This window comes from Stenella coeruleoalba, assembly GCF_951394435.1.
Source record: "Stenella coeruleoalba genome assembly, chromosome: 7".
Taxonomy (NCBI): Eukaryota; Metazoa; Chordata; class Mammalia; order Artiodactyla; family Delphinidae; genus Stenella; species Stenella coeruleoalba.
The window spans coordinates 114,607,462-114,629,764 of NC_137153.1; the positions used below are offsets into that span (position 1 = coordinate 114,607,462).

Genomic DNA, 22,303 nt, shown 5'->3' on the forward strand with positions numbered 1-22,303 from the left:
GCATTTTTTTTTTTCATAACTCCCATGTTGGTGATATTTTTTTTCCTTTTTACAGAATCTTCAAACACAAACAAAGAGCTATTCAGACCTTGTATTTTCAACAGACAGAATGTACAATGGCCTGAGCCCTCATTGTCCTTTTGGGTACTGCAGCTTCTCTGAACCAAACATCTGGATGGCCAGTGGTTGTGCAAAGCTCCCTGATCAATATCCAGAATCTAGCTGGCATTTATCTTGTAAAGCTCTGCTGGAATGAGATAGGATGTTCTCTGTGCTTGGCTTTTTGCTGCTCTGAATGAGTAGCTCTAGAATTTATACATATAGCCAGGACTTAGGGGGCTCCAGGTAGCAGTCTGGTTGGAAGAGGAGTATTAAAGTAATGTTTGCTTAGCTCTTTACATAAGCTTGGGAAAATACCATCTGTGTAGATTAAAGAACAGGATTCAGATTAAGAAGGTTATATCTCCCCCCATACCAACCACACTTTGGTGCGCCCAGCAGCTTGGCATATTGACAAAACCATGTTCCCCAGGGTGCTCTGCTACCAGGACCCTTCCGGTCTGTCTCCCTACCTATGGCACGTTGCTTATGAAGACTGCATTTTCTAACGTGGACTTTGTCTCCCTCCCTCCCCACATCTTGCCCAATGTGTTCTTGGAGAGAAGAAGAGGTGCTGGAATGGCTGGGGCTACCTTAAAATGCAGTACCTGTGCAGTAAAAGGATGATGCCCGATGTTTTATTGTTATTCTTCATATAGACCCAGTGTTTCTTAGCCCAAAGGAGGTGGTGAAGAAGAAAATAAACTGCCATCCAGCTTTCTGTAATGACCACAGATTTGCTCTGTTTTGGGCAACAAAGTCAGTGACCGAATATGTTTCCCATTTCTTTTCTCCATTGGCCATACAGTAAGTAGAAAATGTCCTGATGTTTTGGCCATTGGGTGGACAATCAGTCTTCAGACTCATGAATTGTCATCTTTTGTGCTGAATCTTCACAACTATTTTACTGGGAATTTGAGTATCAGGGACTAGTCAGATATTTTAATGAAGAAACCAAGATGGATAGCATTTGAGATGGAGGGTTAGATGACAGTGCTCATCCGGACTTGCCTCAGATGTCTCAGTAGAATAGGTGGGGAAGTCATTGCTTGGAAGAAAAGGTGTTTCTGGAGTGGCGATTTGGTGATTGACGAGTCAGGGCCAAGATGGGAGATGTAATGGGAAGTGAAAAAGGAATGGATAAAAGAACTGGGGAGTGGTAGTGAAGATCTAGCCATGATCAAGAAGCATGAGCTTGGCGTAGGCCTAGTCATATGGAAACATGTCTCTTTGAACGCAGAAGGGAAGCGTGAGCGTTTACTTGGTAGGAGGTGATTGAAAACTGGGACTTGACTTGGTGGGCTTGAGTAGAACTCAGCAGTACGAAGGTCTATGTGTTAGTAAGTGCAGGGTTGGTGTGATTAACCACAGATCCCCAGCTAGAATGTGTACCGGAAAGAGCCAGCGTGGGTTATAAGTCAGGTACTGTGATGACAAATCTATACCAGTGCGGGTGAGAGCAGGTTTGGGGTCTTAGTAGTGGATGACAAAGCCATGGAGTTAAGTGAGGTCATTAGATTTGAGACAGCTGAAGGGCGTGAGCTCAAGACATCAGATAAATCATTGTGATGGACGTTGAGTTTGCTGAGGATGTTGGCCAGAGATGTGGATGATAAGTCTGAGCCCAGATCCGAGGCCTTGGTTGTTCTTTAGCCAACAATTATCTTCCTAGCTGGAGAATCTTCTAACCAATTCAGGTTCTCTGACATGTGCCCTGGCGCTCAGCACTCCAACTACCCAACCTCCCAAATCTTTTCTCCACCCCATGGCACAGGCAGAAGAGGATGGAGGTGAAGAGTGGGAGGAAGAAAACATCTCCTCTGGTCCCCGTCTCCACTCCCTTGCCTCTCGCTGCAGACAGCGGAAGTGAACCAGACTGACCAGGAGAAGTGAACCAGGGGCCCGGGAGCAGTACTTGCCAGTCAGGGGATGGCTTATTCCACCCATGTTCAGGCCTTATCTCCCCACCTTTTTTTGATGGAAACATTTTAACTTTCTTTCTTCTCTTCTGAGCCATACTTTCTAAGTCAGGGGTATGGATGTGTGTCAGGGTGTCTACATGTCTGTGATTTGCGTATGCAGATGGTCTCCTTGACCAGTATTTGTAGTTTTAAAAGTCTACTTACGTTGGAAATCATTTCTCAAAGGTCCTGTACATCTTCCAGAATAAATTGCATTATAGCGACAAAACCTTTGCTCCCCAAGGCAGAGTTGTCCCTCCAGCCTCTGACCGCCCCCAGTGCCCCATCCTTACTTCTGTGCTGTGGCATTTAACCAGGTTATGTGTGATTTATCTGTTTACATGTGTGTGTGTCTCTCTCCCAGTAGGATCTGTGCTCCTCCAGGGTAGGGATCATGTTGCATTTGTCTTTTTAATTCCAGCAGTTAGTACAGACCCTGAGAAATTAGTTCTCAATAATATCGGAAGAGTGACAAATGTTTAAACAGACCTTCCAAGAGCGTAAATGCAGCACTGAAATGGTTTAATCATACTAACAATAGTCACGGCATTTTATATTAATCATTATCATATTATTATTAAAATACATATTGTTATAACATGATTGAGCACTTCCTACGTCCAGAAACTATTCTAGGCTCATTCCCTGTTTTATATTATTTTATCACTTTTTTTTTTTTTTTGCGGTACGCGGGCCTCTCACTGCTGTGGCCTCTCCCGTTGCGGAGCACGGGCTCCGGACGCGCAGGCTCAGCGGCCATGGCTCACGGGCCCAGCCGCTCCGTGGCATGTGGGATCTTCCCGGACCGGGGCACGAACCCGTGTCCCCTGCATCGGCAGGCGGACTCTCAACCACTGCGCCACCAGGGAAGCCCTTGTTTTATATTACTGAATCCTCTCCACAAGCCTAAAAGTGGCTACAATCATTTTCCTCATTTTAGAGATAGGGAAAATGAAATTTAGAGAGGAAAAATTAAGTGATTTGCCCAAGGTCACACAGCTAGTAAGTGTGGAACTGAGATTTGAACCTGATCAGTTGGGTGCCAAAACCCACACTTGTAACCACTCATTTTAAAGAGAGGAGATAGGGGCGGGGGATGGAAATCTGAAATATTATTTTTAAAGATATAATTTACACAAATTTTAAAAGATTTTTTTCCTAAGTTAAAATACTGTTTCTGTGACTTATATATACCTGAATGCCAAGTACCCAGTGCATGATAAGCAGAGATCGCAGGGATCCTAGTGCTGCTTAAGGTATGGAAACACACACCAGCCCAAAGAAACAAAGCGATTCAGTAGAGAGGAAAGAGGCTTTTGTTTTTGAAAATTTATGTATTTGTATTAATTCAGGAAATATTCTCATCTAATTGCCTCTAATATTAAACTAATAATACTTTTATTTACAGTAGTTAATGAATAACACTTTATTCTTCCTTTTTTAATTTTTTCTTTTACATTAATTTGTTAAATCATACAGATGGATATTATTGCTTAGATATTACTTTTTCCCAGAAATAAAACATCTAAGACATTGAACACTGTTTAGTGTTAAATGAATCAGTTACAGTTTGGCTGAAATTAGAAAGCCTCTGCTCCAGATATTAAATTACATGAATTTCCACCGTTTTTAGTGTATTTAACCAACTGAAGGTGTTTCAGCCTGAGAAACTTAATGGATCTTGGTCACACAGAGTTGCATCAAGGTCCAGCATGTGACAGTCCTGTCCAATAGAACTTTCCGTGACTGTGGAAATTTGTCATTTGCTCTGTCCAGTGTAGCCATCACCTGTGGCTACTGAACACTTAAAATACAGACAGCGCAACAGAGGAACTGAGTGTTTTTTATTTTATCTCAATTAATTTAAAATTAGATTTAAATGGGGCTAGTGGCTCCAGGATTGACCAATGCAGGAACTCTAAAGGAATTCCTCACAGGACCAGGCAGATCCTAACCAAGTGATGATTTGATTTGCTTTTTCCCTTTTCTCTCTTGGGCGCAGTCCTCCTCAGTACCGATCCTTTGGTGTATGACCAGGTTAGAAACGTTAGACAAAATAAAATAACGTAAAAATCATGTCCTTTTTTCTTAGCATTACTGATGTTAAATATATGTTAATTCCCTCCCCCTGAACTTCTGCACCAAAACAAACTCAGAAGAATTCTGCTATTTGTATCTTCTGTAGGGAAACTCTCCCCTGTGTTCCTGGTGAGTGAGGGTGTGGCTGGCAGGTGGAAATGGGGCCCTTCCCCTCCTTGAAGACCCTCTGAGCCAGGACTGTCTCTGTGGGGTGTTGTTCTGACAACCTCTCCAGTTCTACAGTTATTGGTGTATTCAGGTTTCTTCCTCTCCTTAAAAGAATCTTCATTATGTATATTTTCCTAGAAAATTTCCGTTTCACTGAAGTTTTTGGTAATAGTCGCATAGTCTCACGTGGTATTCTCTCACACTTTTAAAAATCTCTTTTCTTCTTAGCAACTATATTTTCTTTATTATCACTCTTGTGTATTTGTGTTTGTCTTTGATTTTTATTTATTTCTTTATTTTATAGAAATATAGTTGATTTACGTTATTGTGTTAGTGTCAGGTGTACAGCAAAGTGATTCAGTTATATATATGTGTATATATACACATTTATGTATATACAGGTATATATATATTTTTCAGATTCTTTTTCATTATAAGTTACTACGAGATATTGAATATAGTTCCCTGTGCTATACAGTAAGTCCTTGTTGTTTACCTATTTTATACGTAGTAGTGTGTATCTGTTAATCCCAAACTCCCAATTTATAAAAATGTGGAATGCTTCACAAATTTGCATGTCATCCTTGCTTAGGGGCCACGCTAATCTTCTCTGAATCATTCTAATTTTAGTATACATGCTGCCAAAGCTAGCACTCTTTGCTTTTTAGAATCAGACTTGCTGGCCATCTCTTGGATGTCAATTCTACTGCCTTTCTAAATCTGTAATTTCTGCTCTGATCTTTTATTGATTCCTCCCCCCTGCTTTCCTTGGGTGTATTTCATTGTTCTTTTTGTACCTTCTAGCAGTTAATGCTTTAGTTCATTGTTTTTATTCTTTCTTATTTAATGACGAAATCATTTAAGGATATGAATTTTCCTGTAAATACAGCATCTATTGCATTATCTGTTTTGATAGGTACTGTTCTTGTTGATGTCTGGATAGTGTCCAATTTTAGTTTTCCTACTTGACCCAAGAGTTTTTGCAGATGTATATTTTAAAATTTCCCACTTTTTTGTCCTTTTGACACTAATTTCTCATTCAGTTGCACTATACTAAAAAAAGCATCTGTATAGTTTCTGTTTTGCAGAATTTATTCATGCTTGCTTTTATCCAATATTTGATCAGCTTTTTAAACTTTAATAGATTTTCTTAAAAGGTATGTATTCTCTGTACCTTGACAAATTCAGTATATGTCTATTAAATCATGCTTATTAATTTTATTATTTGATTCCTCTATAATTCCTTACTATTTCTTGCCTTGACCTATCAGAGAGAAATATACTAAAATCCCCCATTATAATTATAATTTTAGAAACTCCATCTATTTATAAGAGTTTTGTTTTATAATGAGTGCCTATAATTATTATATTTTGGGAGTGAGTAGATCTATCTATCCATGTACCATAACTTTTTTTTTTTTTTTTTTTTTTTTGCGGTACGCGGGCCCCTCACTGCTGTGGCCTCTCCCGTTGCGGAGCACAGGCTCCAGACGCGCAGGCTCAGCGGCCATGGCTCACGGCCCCAGCCGCTCCGCGGCATGTGGGATCCTCCCGAACCGGGGCACGAACCTGTGTCCCCTGCATCGGCAGGCGGACTCTCAACCACTGCGCCACCAGGGAAGCCCCTGTAACTTTTTTAATGATATTTTTTTCCTAAGTTCTACATCTGATTTTATTATTCCCTCACCATTTTCTCCCCAACTTACCATGAATATTTTTTACTTGGCCTTTCTTTTTCAGGATTATCTTATTGTATTTATTGTATTGTTTTATTTTATTATCTCTTGCAGCTAGTTAGATTTCATTTGTATTTCCAATCCTTGAGTCTTTCTTCCTTTAATAGAGGAGTGTAGCCCATTGATATTTATTGTAATTATCTGGGCTGTTCTCTCCAGTGACTTCTAGGAGGTGTTCCAGACTCCCCATTATCCACTTCCTCATTCTACCCCTCTCCCTCACTCCATCCTTTAGGAGTACAGATCTGGACTGATCAGATAAAAAATATCTTACTGATCACTGAACTCCTGGGTAGGCAGAGCACTTGCAAAGGTCAGAGCACATGTGGGAATGTCCTTTTTGGACATTTCTCCTGAAGAATAACAAAGGGCCAGGTATACTCCTGTGTGAGGAGACTGCCTGACTCCCTCCTCTCTGCTGGCTTTGGAGGGGTGAGATCTCAGATTGCCTTGCTCTCTACTTTGTTTCTAAACCTTTCGGGCTGGTCTGCAGTAAATAAAGGCATTCTCTAGTTGTGGTCTAGCTCATTAGTAGGGGACCTTATCAGCGGGTAGTTGGTCTACGGAATGATTTGGTTGGCCTTGGGTTCTCTGCCCAAAGACCATCTTAACACCCCAGTCCATTATTCCTTGCATTTTTCTCAGGCATGTTCTCTGTGTTTTTGATAATCATTTTCCTCTATTTATCTCAAACTGATATTCTAATCTACTCTCTTGGGGGTATTTTCTTCTCACTGGCTAATTTTGAATTCACTATGATCACTGTGAAATGTGGTCTACATTTCAGAATTCAGAAACCATGCTTTTACATCAGAAAGCTGATCACAGATTGTTCCATATTCATAGATCAAGTATCCTCCCAAATTATTACAATTAATGATGGCCTAAAATTTCCTTGTGCTTTTTGTAGTAAATTATATTTCCTAGAACATTTGCTCATATACCTCAAGTCAGTTTCCACATTTTAAATTATGGACTTGTCATAGGTTTAATGATTTTTTCTTTGTTCTTCCTTGTAGGGTATGTTATAGGGTATATAGTTGGCTTAGAACATCAAAATGCAGTTAAAAACGAGTGTATTTCTCTGTCACATTGAGCCAAGCATTTTAAGTTGTTGGGTGGCTGTGCCCCACACATTCAGGCTTGGGATGAACCCACTGTCTTCAATATGGACTTCGAGGTCTCTCTGGTCATTGAGGTTTAACCAGTGGAGGGAAAGAGCACGTGCGGGGGCACCTCCCCTCTCTAAAGGGCTGGGATCCCTACATGCCACTGGGACTCTGACCCACCTGCAAGTGGGGAGATGAAGTCAAATGGCCACCTTGAGGGAACTGTGGTCTAGCCATGTGTCCGGCTGCAATTCCATCACCGTGGAAGATGGTGAGGACGGATTTTGGCGGCAACCAGAACTCTGTACCACGTGGAAAGAGTCAGAGGAGAGGGCTTCTTGGTTGTGCAGTACTGGACATTTAGATGGGTTCTAGTAGACATTGTGTCATTCCTGAGTCAAATCTCCTTCCAACAAAGGGAAGAGTTTATATATTTTTAATAGTTTTAATTAGCCAGATCAAAGGCTTACGAGGAAGAATAGAAAGAAAACTACCGATAGAAACAGCTTCTCTGCTGTGTTAAAAGGATATTTTTTTCCTGGAGTGTTATTTTTTTCAGCCCCTCATTCTCTGGAGCACTGTCCCCTTTCACATCAGGTGGTGTACCAGTCCTCATCAGCGCCAGCCTCCACGGCACCCTCTGGTTTATTTAGCCAGCTGCCCGAGCCAGCTGGGGGTTGGGGGGATGCGGGGCAGGGGAGCTCTGGGGCTGCCACTCCACTTGCCAGCGAGAGTCACTTCCCCAGTGTGACTGGTAGGTCTCCTTCCCACCTACTGCCCGAATACCCCCCTCACCTCAGACAGGCCCTGCCAGCATGAGCTCAGCAGTGTTAGTTTGACCTTAGTTGGACTAAGTTACTACTCAGCCTGCCTTTCACTTGCAAATGGTGATTCAAGTGATTTGGTCTGTCCTTCACCTTGGTCTTTCTTTCGTCATAGACCTGGTAGAATCTCTTTGAAATTTCTTGGGTGAGTAATGAACCTTCTTGGTTTCTGGGGCTAGAGTAGATCTTTCCCCCAGTCTTATATCCCTTCGGTCATTTCCACAGGGATTTGGCATTCATCTGTTCATGGATTTCTTGTGTAATAAATATTTAGTGAGTATCAATACTATGTCAGGCAGTGAGCATAGCTCTGGGGATGCAGTGGTGAGAAAACCATCGTCTTCCTGGAGCTTCTCAGTGAGAGTGGAGGGGGTGCGTGAGGAGAGACGGGCATCAATCAGGTGATGGCACAAAGGAATGGCAATCAGGACCCTGAGGCCCTCTCTGAGACTTGCAGTGGGAGCTTTTCCCAGGCAGTGAGGTCAAGGAAGGTGTCTGAGCAATGGCGGCTGTGGTGAAATTGAATGATAAGGAGTTCACGAGGGGAAGCGGGGAGAGGAAGACCTTCCAGGTGAGGGGGTCCCGTGCGTGCACGTCCTCTGGTGGGAAGGAGGGGGATGCCAGGATAGAGATGGGATCATGGGACAATCAGATTCGCAGTTGCCAAAATCCCGTGCGCTTTGATGTGAAGAGTGGTTTAGAGAGAAGCGATGGTGGGTGGATGCACAGGCCAGTTAGGAGATGGTTGCAGTCACCCAGGGGAGAGATGACAGTGACCTGATGGAGATGGTGGTGGTGGCGATGGTGACGGTGATAGAGTTAAACATGTTAGACTAAGGCAGGGGTTCAGGGTCTTCATGGATTTTGTGATTATAGTTCAGAGGGAGCTAAATTCTTTCTAACCATCGAATCGTTAAACATGTCCTTCCTTTCTTCTTCTTGATCCTTTCAATCAAGATAAGCGATAAACTTCTTATTCTAATCTCAGTAAAGGAAAAGGGAATCATAGCCTGTGCCTAGCAGTGTCTGGAATATAGTCCACCACTGTTTATACTTGTTATGTGAATGAATGACTGAATCAGTGAATGATGGTCAGCTCTTCTCCCAAGCCTTTGAGTCCTGGATGAGACTGGCTGTAGTGAGGACTATATCTACCAACCTCTAATATAGGGATGTGTGTGTCACCCTCTCTCTTTCTATGCCTATGGCAGACATTAGTAATTGATTGCGGCTCCTGGCAACAACGTGTGACAGTACACACGGAGTACTGCCAACCAGGGAAACCCTTCTCAGTCTTGGTGTCTAGAGGTAGATCTGATACCGTGTGACCCAAAGCGCCCACCATACTCTGCCATGTGGCTCAAAGTCCCCAAGCAAACAGACACTCATGCAGGACATTCCCAGGGCTTAGAGATCACCTAGCAGGAGCTGAGAGCAAAGGTCAGACCTCTCTTTGGGCAAATTAAATTCTTTGCTATGTAGCCTCTATTGCCCATCTTCAGTCTATCAATAGTGTAATGATCTGATGATATAAAAGCTAAATATATACATAAAAATCTTCTTCATAATTGTTTTTAGAAATTATTTTGCAGGATATAGGTTAGGTATACATATAAGTTAGAACCTTATCATGGACACTCCATGGAGGAGGGTTAAGTAGGGTAGTGGTCAGATGAGGATAACAGGCTTCCGGCATCTGACTGCCTGTGTTCACATCCCAGGCCCACCACTGACTTAGATGTAACCTTACCTAGTTATTTTAACCTTTCTCTGCCTCAGTTTCCTCACTCATAAATGAGAATAATGATAGTACCTACTTTGTGTTGTTTTTATGAGAATTAAATGAGATAACACATGTTAAGGCCAGAGGAGTACATGGCATGTAGAAGCTCTCGATAAATATTAGATACTATTATTTTTGTGTTTATCGTGGGAAAAGTTTATCAATCTTTTTCAAACAATTTTCCTTAGGAAAAGTTGTAGAGTTTTTCCCTGAAATTTTTCCATTTATTTTCACACTTTCATATCTCTGAAACACGAGTAAAATACGAGATAATCTTTCTTAAGAAATTGTGTATCATTTTACTGGGTAAGACTTGAGAAGTGCCCCTCTGGGCAGGTGTGTTCTAATGGGATTTCTGGGATCTGGAAATTGTTGGCAGATCTTTGCTGCAAATTTGTGGGCAGATTTAAAAGGTTAAAAAAAGACATGTCATTTTCCTAAGTTGCTACTGAGAAATCTAGAAGATTTAGGAGAAAGTAAGTTAAACCTTGAGTCGGTGATTTTAGGACTGATGCACCAGCACTGATTTCTTTTTAACTCATCTCTTTTTAGCACCGAGCTCCTTGAATGGAGACTGCCTATTTGCAAGCATTGCATTGCTGGAGCTAAAATGCAGTCAGGCAGCCTTGGAAGGGACTAATTGGCCTTTTGGAAACTGTTTGAAACTGAACGAAGTACAGGAGCTTTCTGTGATGTTAGTAGAGCCTTGAGTTTTTGCCAGCCATTAATTGTGTTTTAGGCTTTCCTGTGAAGGCAGCTGAACTTGAGACTTGGCTTTCGGTGTTGCCATCTGTGAGCTACGCTTGTCCGCGTGTGACATGGGTTAAGCTTGTAGGGAGCATCACCTCAATGCTTCACTATTGGAATATGTTCACATTTAGATTTGAGGCTCTTGTTTTCCACTCTTATGGGTTAGGTGTTCCTCACCCTTCAGCTTCCTAAAGACTGTAGGGCCCACCTGTACGAGGGCGTGGCTGATAGAGCTTCCAAGACTGTGAGCTCTAGGCTGGGCCCTCCAGCTCTCACTGGATTTGACTTACTCATAGGCAGATACGGACAGATGGAAGGGGCGTTGCAAATGGTGACCCAGCTTCCTAACTGAGTGCTCTTTTGTCCCCCAGCTTATCTCTAGTGATGCCGATGGAGCCATCCAAAGGGCTGGAAGGTTCAGAGTGGAAAACGGCTCTTCAGATGAGGTAAGGAAGTCTGTATCAGCACCAAGCCCACAATCACGGTGCCTGCGATACAGCCGTGAGCAGCTTGTGCCCCTCTTTGCCACAGAAGACCTGCCTAAGTGGAGCCCAGGAAGGGGTCAGAAGGGCTCTTCAGAGTTTTGCTTGAAGCGAGCAGGAAGGGAAAGTGCCGTCGTTCTCTGTATGGAAGGTGCTGTTGATAGAGTGACGCGCACCCTTTGAAAGATCTGTAATAAAGCCAGGTAGACACGTGAAGGTGGTCTGCCAGCAACGGGACCGAAGACAGATTCACAGCCACAGCACCCTTTGTGAATGGCCCCTGGAACCCTAGCTCTTACCCTTTGCCAGGCTTGTAGGCTTGGAACTGCCGTGTGAGCAATGTCAGGGTCCAGGAGAGAGATGCAAAAAATTACTTTGATTATAAAATGTCGTCTTTATTCAGAGAAGACACCAAGAAAGGAGGCCATTCCTGTCTGCCACTGCTTGGGCCCAAGCCCTCTTTCTGGGCTCTGCTGGTCATCCTCGCCATAGGCCACAGGGACTCGCCTTGCTGGCCTTTCTTTGTTAAAACTTCCACTGCCCGCTCCAGCCCTTGGAGTCTACCCCCAGAACTGCTGAGTGCTATCTCAGCCCCCCCAGTTTTTTCTTCTTTGCTGCTTCTCTGAGAGGCAGCCCACTGCAGTGCTTCAGCACACCCAGCTGTGGCATCAGGCAAGCCTGGGTTCAAGTTCCAGCTCCCCCACCTCCTAGCTGTGCGACCCTCGGCAAGTAATCAGCCTTTCTGAAGCCCAGGTTCTTCGTCTGTAAGGAGGAAACGGTCTTGGGATTATCGAGAGGATTCAGTGAGCTAAGCTTTTAAAGCTATTAGCGCTCTGCCCAGTGTATAGTGAGAGTTCAGTGAGCGAGAGCTGTAATAGTAATCATGGTTGTTGTTGTTCCCATAAGTGGTGCTGTATGGCCAGCCTTGCCCTCCTGACCACTTCCTTAATCACGTTCTTGGTGATGGGCTATGGATTTAACTTGAAAGCCACAGCATTCAGGAAGTTGTTGCTCATCTTCACCTTTGCCTTAACTTAGCAAAGCCCTTCACCCAGACGTAGTACCCTCACCATTGCTGTGAGGCAAAGGGGGCAGAGTCTCACCTTGGGCTGGACCCCTGAATAGGTGCCCACATACGTCTTATCCAGAATGATGTCAACTGACCTTCATAGAAGAAAGAACTCCCAGGGAAATTGGCTTCTGAAGCTTGGAAACAGCCCTCCCCAAATGGTCCTGCTCCTGAGACAAGACAGGCTTATCCTCACAGACTCAGGCAGCCAAGGGTGTCCCAGGAGCTAAGTCAGGAGCAGAAGCATCGAGTCCTCATTCTCCAGTGCTCAGAAAGCTAGCAGCCGCCAGGCCGAGTATCTACTTTGAGCACCTAAGTACCGAAGATACCAGAGGTTGCTGTACCTCAACACATCTTTCTGCTACCAAAATTTTACAGAACTTCAGCCCAGCCCGAAATGAACAAACGGTACTGGCTTTCCCCACCCCACATAAGCACAACTCTGGCCCCTGCCAAGACCAGTGTCTAGAGGAAATCCACAGCTCCCCAGAAAAACATAAATGGAGCCTTCATGCAGTCCTAGGATCACCACACACTTTGGTTATCAAACACTCCTGCCTGGCCCTGTCACCTGGCCATGCCACATGCCAGAGGACAAGGTCAGGGACTAGAAATCACCTGTGGAGGATCATGGGCAACAGTGGCTCCAGAGTCAGGCTGCTGGGGTTCAAATCATGGCCCCACAACTCACCAACAGTGTGGCCATGGGCAGTTCACTTAACACCTTTAGAACCATTTGGCGGAGTTACTGATTTAGCAAATCCTTGTGGTCTGTTGCATTCAAAACACAGTCCTGTCTCAGATTGCTTCTGTGGGCTCAAATACTGTTTTAAATTTTGTTTCCACCAAAGCCACCGAGCATGAATGCTCCATTGGAGCACCTTGGCTGGGTTTTATATCCATGGTCTTCAGTTAAAAGCTCTGGCCAGTGCCAGCGCCCAGCCTGGTATAAGACGGTGGAGGAACGTGAGACTCAGAGGAAAAAAACCTGGCTTGCTCTGAGTTTGTTAAAGCAGTTAGTGCATTAGACGGCTCAACACGCTGCTTGAAGTTTTTCAAACCCATGAACAAATTGCAAAGCAGTTTCACTACTGAGTTATTTTTCCTTTTATCGTTGCATTGATACAGTATGGATACTAGACCCTTATCAGATACATAATTTGCCAAAATTTTCTCCCATTCCTTAGGTTGTGTTCTCACTTTCTTGATTGTGTCCCTTGAAGCAAAAAAGTTTCTTAATTTGCTAACATCTAGTTCATCTATCTTGTCTTCTGTTGCTTGTGCTTCTCCTAGCGTATCTAAGAAACCATTGCCTAACCCAGGGTTGCTTGGTCACTTTTTAGAGTTTACTCTTCCCTTCGGATAATGTCAAATTTGTCTTTTATTTCTTTAAACATAGTCAGTATAATGGTTTTATTATCTGTGACTGATAATTCCAATATGTGAGGGTTTTTGTGGCCCTCTGTCTGTTAGATTTTTCTCCTGCATATTCTCATGGTGTAGTCTGCTCCTCTGTGTGCTTGGCTGCCTGATTGTGTGCTGTTTGTTGTTCTTGAAGATGACTGTTTTAGGAATAACATAAGGCTTAGGATGCGTTGCCTTTTGGTACAGAGTGTGATCCTGTGATTTATAATAAGAAATACATATTTGGTCTTCGTACCTCTTCCTGGCACAGAGCTCCTAAAACCCTTGGAATTTTCTAAGTAATGAGAGTGATCATGGTGTCTTTTGTTATGTTAATGAGTGACTTCTGGAAAGCCCCTATGTTTCCTAAGGATGGGGGCTGGTCACCAGAGGAACCAACCATGTGATTAGAGGGTTAGCGCTTCAGTCCAGCCCCAGCCTCCTGGGAGGGGGGAGGGGCTGGAGAATGAGTTCAATCCCCAAAGGCCAATGATTTAATCAGTCGTGCCTATGGGATGCAGCCTCCATAAGAACTTGAGAGGGCAGCGTTTAGAGAGCTTACAGATGGGTGAACACCTGGAGATTCCAGAAGAGCGGCCAGCTCGGAGAGCATGGGCCCTCCATACCCCCTCCCATGTCCACGTACCTTGCCCCATGCATCTCTTCCATCTGGCTGTTCCTGAGTTATATCCTTTTATAATAAACTAGTAATATAAGTAGTCAAGTGTTTCTCTGAGGTCTATGCTCTAGCAAATTAATCAAACCCAAGGAGAGGGTCATGGGAACCTTCAATCTATAGCCAGTTGATCAGAAGCACAGGTAATCACCAGGATTTGCAGTTCGCAGCGGAAGTTGCAGACGTCAGAAGCAGTCTTGTAGGACTGAGCCCTTAACCTGTGGCATCCGACACTGTCTCCAGTGTCAGGATTGAGTTGAATAACAGGACACCCAGCTGGTGTCAGAGAATTGCTTGGTGGTGTGGGGGGAAACCACATATTAGAATTGGTGTCAGAATCAGAGGGTTTGCATTTGCTTTTGCCAGACACCTTTAAACTAAAGTTCCAGCTTGAAGCTTTTTAAACCCTTTAAGCCAAGATACAGGCTGGAGCTGCAGCTTTACATGAGGCTGGCTTGTGGTCACAGCACCTCAGAGCCACTTCTCCACTCAGCACTGTGGCAGGCTTCCTTGGAGCCTTTGGGGTAGAGGTGGTTTCTTCCTGTTCACTCTTTTCTTGAATGTGTAACCCTTTGGGGTCCCAGCTTAATGTGGGGTGGGTCTCCTATAGACCTACCTACTTCACTGGATCCTGGGGGTTTGATTCTTTGCCCTCTTGCCTCTTGAGGTCACCAAAACCCAAGAGTAATTTTGCCAGGATCGATAGATATCTTCAAGCTAAAGAGAATTTCCATGCTCCACTCACCTCTCCGGATTCCCACTTGCCTTTGTTTTGACTGGTAATTCCTTACTATCTTGTAAGCTCTCCAGTGCTTTTAAGGAGATGACTTTAATATTTGTCTAATGCTTTTAGTTTCTTCAGTGGGAGGTTTGGTCGAATAGCCTAGCTCACCATTACCAAAAACATAAGTTATATCAGGAGTGCTGTTCCTATAATACATCAAGTCATTCATTCAACCCACACGCAGGATCACTTCTCGGTGCCAGACAGGCTGAGCGCTGGTGATGCGGGAATGAATAAGACTGCTGACTGCTAAGGTCCCTGCCCCCGTGGGCTCACAGACGGGCAGGAGAGTGGTCAATAAATAACACAGATACATAGGATGATTGCAAATTTTGGTAACTCCTGTGGAGAAAACACACAGGGGGCGTGTCATAAGGACGTCACGGTGAGGCCCAGGCTCCGAGCAGTGCTTCTCAGCCTGTGTGTGGTGAAGGGCTTGCTTTTTTATTTCCAATCTGTTGCAGAACTCTCTGTGGTCCTACTACGTATGACCAGTTTGCAGCACCCCCTCATACAACTCACTACCAAAATCAGTAACATCCGGATTGGTCTGGGTTCTGTTTAGGGAAGCTAATCCCCTAAGACTTGCTCTCCACTGCTGTCTACTTCATCACAGACTGTTGGCAGATCAGCACCCATCTGTGGACCACACCTTCCTGCCGTAGAGTTCATCTAGGCCCATCCTCCATCCATGGACCACACCTTCCTGCCGCAGAGTTCATCTAGGCCCGTCCTCCACCCAAGGCATGAACCCCTGCAACAACTTTGCCAACAGTTAGCTCCTCTGTCCCTGCCTGAATATATTTCCAGTGAAGGGAAACTTGCTCCCCCCTTGATAGGTTTTTTCCTCGGGACACCAACCAATTCCATCACCAACTAAGTCCCCTACAATTCCGTTCAATCCTGACCGTAACCACCTGGAGGTAGCGTCAGACTCCACTGGTTTCAGGCTCAGTTCCACACGCTACCCTCACTTCAGACACCGGTGGCAAGTGTCAGGTCCCCAGGGTACCCACACATCTGTCTAACTGGGCTACAAAGTTAGGGGTTCCCATAACCCCCCTCCTCGGGTTCAGTAATTCACTGAAATGACTCACAGAACTCTGGAAAGCACTTTACTTACCATACCCATTTATTACAAAGGATACAACTTGGGAACAGCCAAATGGAAGAGGTGCAGAGGGCAAGGGATGGGGGATGGGGGCACAGAGCTCCCCTGCCCTCTTTGGGTGCACCACCCTCCCAGCACCTTGATATAGTCACCAACCCAGAAGCTCACATGGGTAAGGTTGCAGGGTGGGGTTGAAAGTGCCAAGCTTGTAATCAAGCTTGGTCTTTCTAGCTACCGGCCCCATCCTGAAGCTAGCTAGGGGCCCACCAAGAGTTGCCTCATTGGAGCAAAAGATGCTCCTGTCACCCTTATGTCTCAGGAAATGCCAAGGGTTTTAGGAGTTCTGTGCCAGGAGCCAGAGACAAAGCTGAAATATAAATTTCCCATTATACCACAGCCCTAAAGTTACTTCCATTTTTCGGCATCTCTCATTGCTAGAAAGTTCTTTTTATTGAACAGAACTCATCTGTCTATATTTTCCACTCAGAGTTTCTATTTATGGTTTCTGGAGCCCATAGCGTAAGGCTGAGCCTTCTTCAGCATGGTAGGCCTTTAAGCATTCCAAGACATCTGCTGTTTTTCTCCTAAGACATGGACTCAGTTCCACTGATCATCACACTCCCTGCTGCTCCTTAGACACATGTGAGGCGGTTAATGGACCTTTTAGGTGGAAGTGCTCGGAAGTGAACACCTGGCTCCAGGTGCGCCTCACGGCCACAGAGTGAGGCCGGCTCATCCCCTTCCTTGCTGTGCACACGCTCCTCTTTTCATGAAGCCCGAGGACTCATTACGAACACACGATGTGCTACCCCCGACTCCAGTCTTTTTCACATATGCTGTTATTCAGCTGTGAGGCAACATCATGGTATAGTGGAGACAGTTTTGGAGTCAAGCAAACCTGGGTTCAGACCTCAGCCCTACCACTTACCAGTTTATGACTCAATGTCACGGAGCCTCGATCTCCTACTGGGTAAAAAAGAGAGAGAATTCCTACTTTGTAGCACCTGGCCTTCTCCACCCTTTACTTGTACAATTTGTATTTGTACCTAAATGTAGGATTCTGCAGTGTCCACACTGAATTTAATCTCGTTAGAGTGTCCTGTAATTGCTAATTGTCAAGAGGTTTTTTGACATCTTGATTCTGTCACCTGTCCTATTAGCTAACCCAGTGAGAATCTTTATATTACCTTCAGATGTGCTTATCCTGCCATCTGTGTGCTCATTCAGATTATTAATTAAAATGACTGTGACCCTCGGGTAGATCCCTGGAAACCTCCCTTACAGCTTACTTGTATGTATAATTAGTATATGGCGGAGCAGAGGGGACGATCTTTCAGCTTTTTATAGATCTCTTCCTTAGCATGGGGAGGATTCTCTTACACACGGTTGGGGGACATGTAAATGAGTTTGGGGAAGGCAATTAGCAATCATTAAAAATGTGTATACCATTTGGCCAGCAGTTCTACTGCTGGGATGTGTATTGTAGCGTTATTTTAAAATAAAAAAATACAAACACTTGGAAACAACATCAGTTTCCATCAGTAGAGGAATGATTTTGAAAATTATGATTTAGACACTGGAATGCTTAGTAGCTGTTAGAAAGAATGAGGTACAGGTAAATGTAATACCATAGAAAAACGTTTACCATACAGTGCTAGACATAAAAGCAAGTTCCAGAATGATTCGCATGATATCATCCCATTTCCTTAAAAACAACAAAAAAGATAAACTTGCTTGTCAATATTCAAGAAAATTTCCAAAAGGTTACCTAAGAATTTAATAGTAATTGCTTCTGGAGTGGAAATGGGAGGTCAGGAAAGAAGTTAGAGGACCTTAACTTTCTACCCTTTTATGTTTACATATTTTACACATCTATACTCAACTGAAGTGTTTAATTTTTTTAAAAAACTATGTAGTTGTTAAAAGGAACAAGGTAGATCTGTAAGTACTAATAGAAATATTTCTAAGATTTCTTTTTTTAGTGAAAAAATAAGTTTCAGTGTAATACCTATAAAACTATCCCATTTATGAAAACAGATTATGTGTGTATATATACATATATACATATACATGTATATATATGTATACACATATATACATATATATGTATACATATGTATATATACATATATACATATGTATACATATATACATAAATATATGTATATGTATGTGAATGTGTATACATATGTATAGACACATTTTTGTAAATGCATAAAAAGACCTGGGACTATCCAAACCAATCTGGTAACATGGTTATTATATGGCAAGGAAGTAGATTAGGACATGGGGGTTGGGGGGGAAAAAGCATTTTAATTTTTGTATGATTTAACTTTTTTCAACCAGCTTATATTTATATTTGCAATTCAAAATTTTTTAGTTTTTTTTTTGAATCCATCTTCTTTATTGTCAGTGTTCTTTCAGCAATTTCACCTAGAAAGTGAAGGAAAGTCAGTTGAAAAGCATTCATTCATTAATTAAACTCACTCTGGAAGAGACTCTGAAAAATCACAAGCATTATATAAAACTATGGATCTCGTTTGTAGTCTGAGTGCTTGTGTTGTGTGGACTCCCTGCTTAAAGTCAAATATTGGAGAACATTCAGATAAAATGGGGGTGTTATACATGGATTTTGATTACATTCTCTTCACAATATCCTGGCCATATACAGTCTTCATCCTTCACATCCCACAAGTATAAATGTGGTTAAACAAAACAAAACAAGGAAAGCAACAAGGAGCTTTTGTGGGCTTTGGAATTTGATGCAGAAATGATTCAGGATTTCTCAGTCTCAAGACTCATTCAACCCTGTGGGCATGTTCAGGCACATCTGCAGCATAGAAGAATTTGAGTTCATTACTGCATAATACCTTTGAGCAAATGATTATCTAAAAGGGATAAAATTAGTATGGGTGTTTGCAATGTTAAACTTTGATTGTCTGGAAAATGTGCTCATCAGAATATTTCCTCCTAACATTCTTGTTGATGTCAAGTAAATACTGTGTTCCTGTGCAACTGTCACCTTAAAATGCTATAGGAAGTTTCTGTATCTTTGAAATCCTCTATAAAGTAGGCCATACTTAAAATAGTTAGGATTTATGGTGGTTATGTAAGAAGATACTTATTCTTGGGAAATACACATTGAAGTATTTAGGAATAAAGGGCTATTATTTATGCAATGTAGTCTTAAATGATTCGGGAAAAAGTGTGTGTGTGTGTGTGTGTGTGTGTGTGTGCAGAGGGATAGAGAGTAGTGAACAAGTGAATAATGGGATAAAATGTTAGCAGTAGGTGAATCTGGTAAAGGGCATACAGATGCTTTTTGCACTCCCCTTAATCTTGCAACTTTTATGTAAGTTTAAAATCACTGCCAAATAAAAATTTAGATAAATGGGTGTGGGTGCATAGGGATATATATATATATATATCTCGCTGATTTTTTTAAAGTCAAGAAAATTCAATAAAGCCACAATAATACTAAGAATTTTAACCTACTTTTTACCCCTTGATAGATTAAAAAGGCATAACATTAAATAAAAGACTCAGAAGATGATGTAAGGTTAAGATTTTAAAAAAGAAAAAAAACACTCTGACATTGGAACTGATTTGTTTTAGCTCCACTGCTTATATTTCTGCAACCTTAGGCAACATACTTAAATTATCTAAGCATCAATTTCCTCATCTGAAAGTAAGGGGATAAAATCGACTCTGTCTCATGAGTTGGTGGAGGTACCACAGAGATAATTCATGTAGAGTGTGCGGCCTAATACTTGGCACTTAGAGCTCTTTCCGTGAACATCATTATTTCCAGAGCAATGAGAAAGACAGAAAGCATCTTAATTCACTTTATAAAGTAATATAACCCTGAAAGCATGACAGAAATATATACTGAAAAGAAACCTACAGATTCATCTCACCAACAAATATGATACATAAGTCATTTTTTTAAAGCCAGCAATACAGTATATCCACAGAATACCTATAAGGGTGTCTTCCAGAAATCTAAGAACCATTCAGTGTAAGAAGAGCCAATGGTATAATTTATTACATGACTATGATTTTCACCATTTAAGCTATTCGCTAAATAGTTGCCAAAAAAAAAAAGCTTTCAGTAAAATTCAATATTCATTTCTGAGAAAACTGCTTTATAAACTTGGAATTGAAGGGAACTTCTTCAACATGATACAGAAACTGACCACAGGCATCCAGTAAATCACTAGAGCCATGTCAGAATGAGAAAAGAATGTTCCAGCAGTCTGTCTTACACACAGGGCACAATGTAGATGTCAATGGAGTTTCCAACTGTATATTCAGTAAGATTCCATTTTGGTAAGAAAAGTACATATGTACATGTAGGGGGAAAATTTGAGGAAACCATATCAAATCATTAATAATGATTATATCTTTGGATAGAGGATTCGGATTATTCGTTATGTTTATCCATGTTTTCCACATTAATTGAGTTACAGTAAATTTTTAAAATTCTACAAAGAATATGAATTCAAATAAGATGCTGCCGAGATGTGTTCCAGGTGAAATGTGCCTGTTACAGGGTAACAAACAGAAGGGCGTGCCTCTGCGGGCACCAACTCCCAAATGTTGTGGAAACTTCAGCCCAGAACGGAGAAAAACTTTAAACTCAAGTTACACTCAAGTTAGAAATCGCTTAACTTACTGGTTCACCTGGTGCTTCTTCCTACACCCCAAGGACCTTCAGCATGTTTCTATGATGTGGATTTAGACAGGTGTCTTTTCTAATGAGAACATGTGGTTACAGCCCTGTTTGTACACTTTTAACAGTGACTTTTCTGGTTCTTTGGCATCCGGTTCATTGCTACCTTGTTTACTTTCTAAATAAGCCTCTTAATGGCATAACTTTGTTCCATTACAGAATGCAACTGCTCTGCCAGGCACTTGGCGAAGGACAGACGTGCACTTAGAGAACCCAGAATACCACACCAGATGGTATTTCAAGTATTTTTTAGGACAAGGTAATTATGTCATTACAGTGGTTGCGGAAGAAAGGATATTCAGAATGAAAATTAGTGTTGGTATAATTTCTGGTACCCTATATGTGTGAAACTTATCAGTTTAGGGACACTGAGGTCAGGGCATTTCATTTCAAGGTCAGTTGTAAACTTTGTAGATTTGTAAGCTTTGAAGATTCAGCCCTAGTAGGTTTTCCTCCGTTTTAAATTTGTTGTTTATATTTTATTTTATATTTTTATCTTAAAATTTTTTATTTAGTTAGTTTTTGCTAGTTGTTTTTGTCCCTGGGGAGTGAAAGAGGATTAGATAGTATGAATGAGTGATTTGCAAGATGAGAAGAATTTGCAGGGCACAAAACAATTTTAGACTTAACAAGGCATGTACCCGGTCTATAGTGGGCCTTGAACACTTAGTTCAAGGCAGTGAGGTGGAGAAACGATTCCCTGAGCTCCAGGGCCAATGCAGAACAGAGAGGCATTACGCTGTAGGCTCTGGTGACCAGGATTTGTTTATCACCTACCATGTGCCAGGCAATGTGCTCTTGCAAAGGCAGCTGTGATCCCTGCCCTCGTGGAGACTATAGACTGTTTGAATCCTGGTTCTGCCGTTATCAACATAGGACCTTAACACTAGTTCCTCCCACTTCTCTGAGTCTTAATTCCTTATCTGTAAAGTGGGGGTATTACTAGTACATACCTAGGAGGTTTGAACAGAAGTGTCAGTGAGGCACATTAAGCCTGGCGCCTGGCACATACCAAGAGCTCTGTCATGAATAGTGATGTACATTTGAAGTGAAGGGCTCGTGTGAACATATATGGAAAGGTGGGAAACAGGAGCATGGTTAGCGACAGAAGGCAATGGGAATGGAAATATAATCACTATGGCAGGATTAGAAATGGGTTAGATAAATTGCTTATCAGGCTAATGCATTTATTTATTTGTAGAAGATGTGATACTTGAGCTATAAAATGAGACTGAGCAGACCCAAATGATGTCTTTTTAAATATCGGATACTGTATTATTCCAAGAAGTTCACTTATTTGGCAAGACATATCTCTTTATAAAGAAAGAAATTGGGGGGCTTCCCTGGTGGCGCAGTGGTTGAGAGTCCGCCTGCTGATGCAGGGAACACGGGTTCGTGCCCTGGTCCGGGAAGATCCCACATGCCGCGGAGCGGCTGGGCCCGTGAGCCATGGCCGCTGAGCCTGCGCGTCCAGAGCCTGTGCTCCGCAACGGGAGAGGCCACAACAGTGAGAGGCCCGCGTACCACAAAAAAAAA

The 22,303-nt window shown here is 42.6% G+C and overlaps 1 protein-coding gene across 1 annotated transcript in view; it reads left to right on the forward strand.

The window, feature by feature from the left end:
* Positions 1-22,303, forward strand: part of GARNL3 (GTPase activating Rap/RanGAP domain like 3) — a 152,508-nt gene that overhangs the window by 59,977 nt on the left and 70,228 nt on the right. The window contains exons 4-5 of the mRNA XM_079927851.1: positions 10,881-10,955; positions 20,927-21,026. Of these exons, the coding sequence (XP_079783977.1) occupies positions 10,881-10,955; positions 20,927-21,026 (175 nt within the window). The remainder of the gene's footprint in view (positions 1-10,880; positions 10,956-20,926; positions 21,027-22,303) is intronic.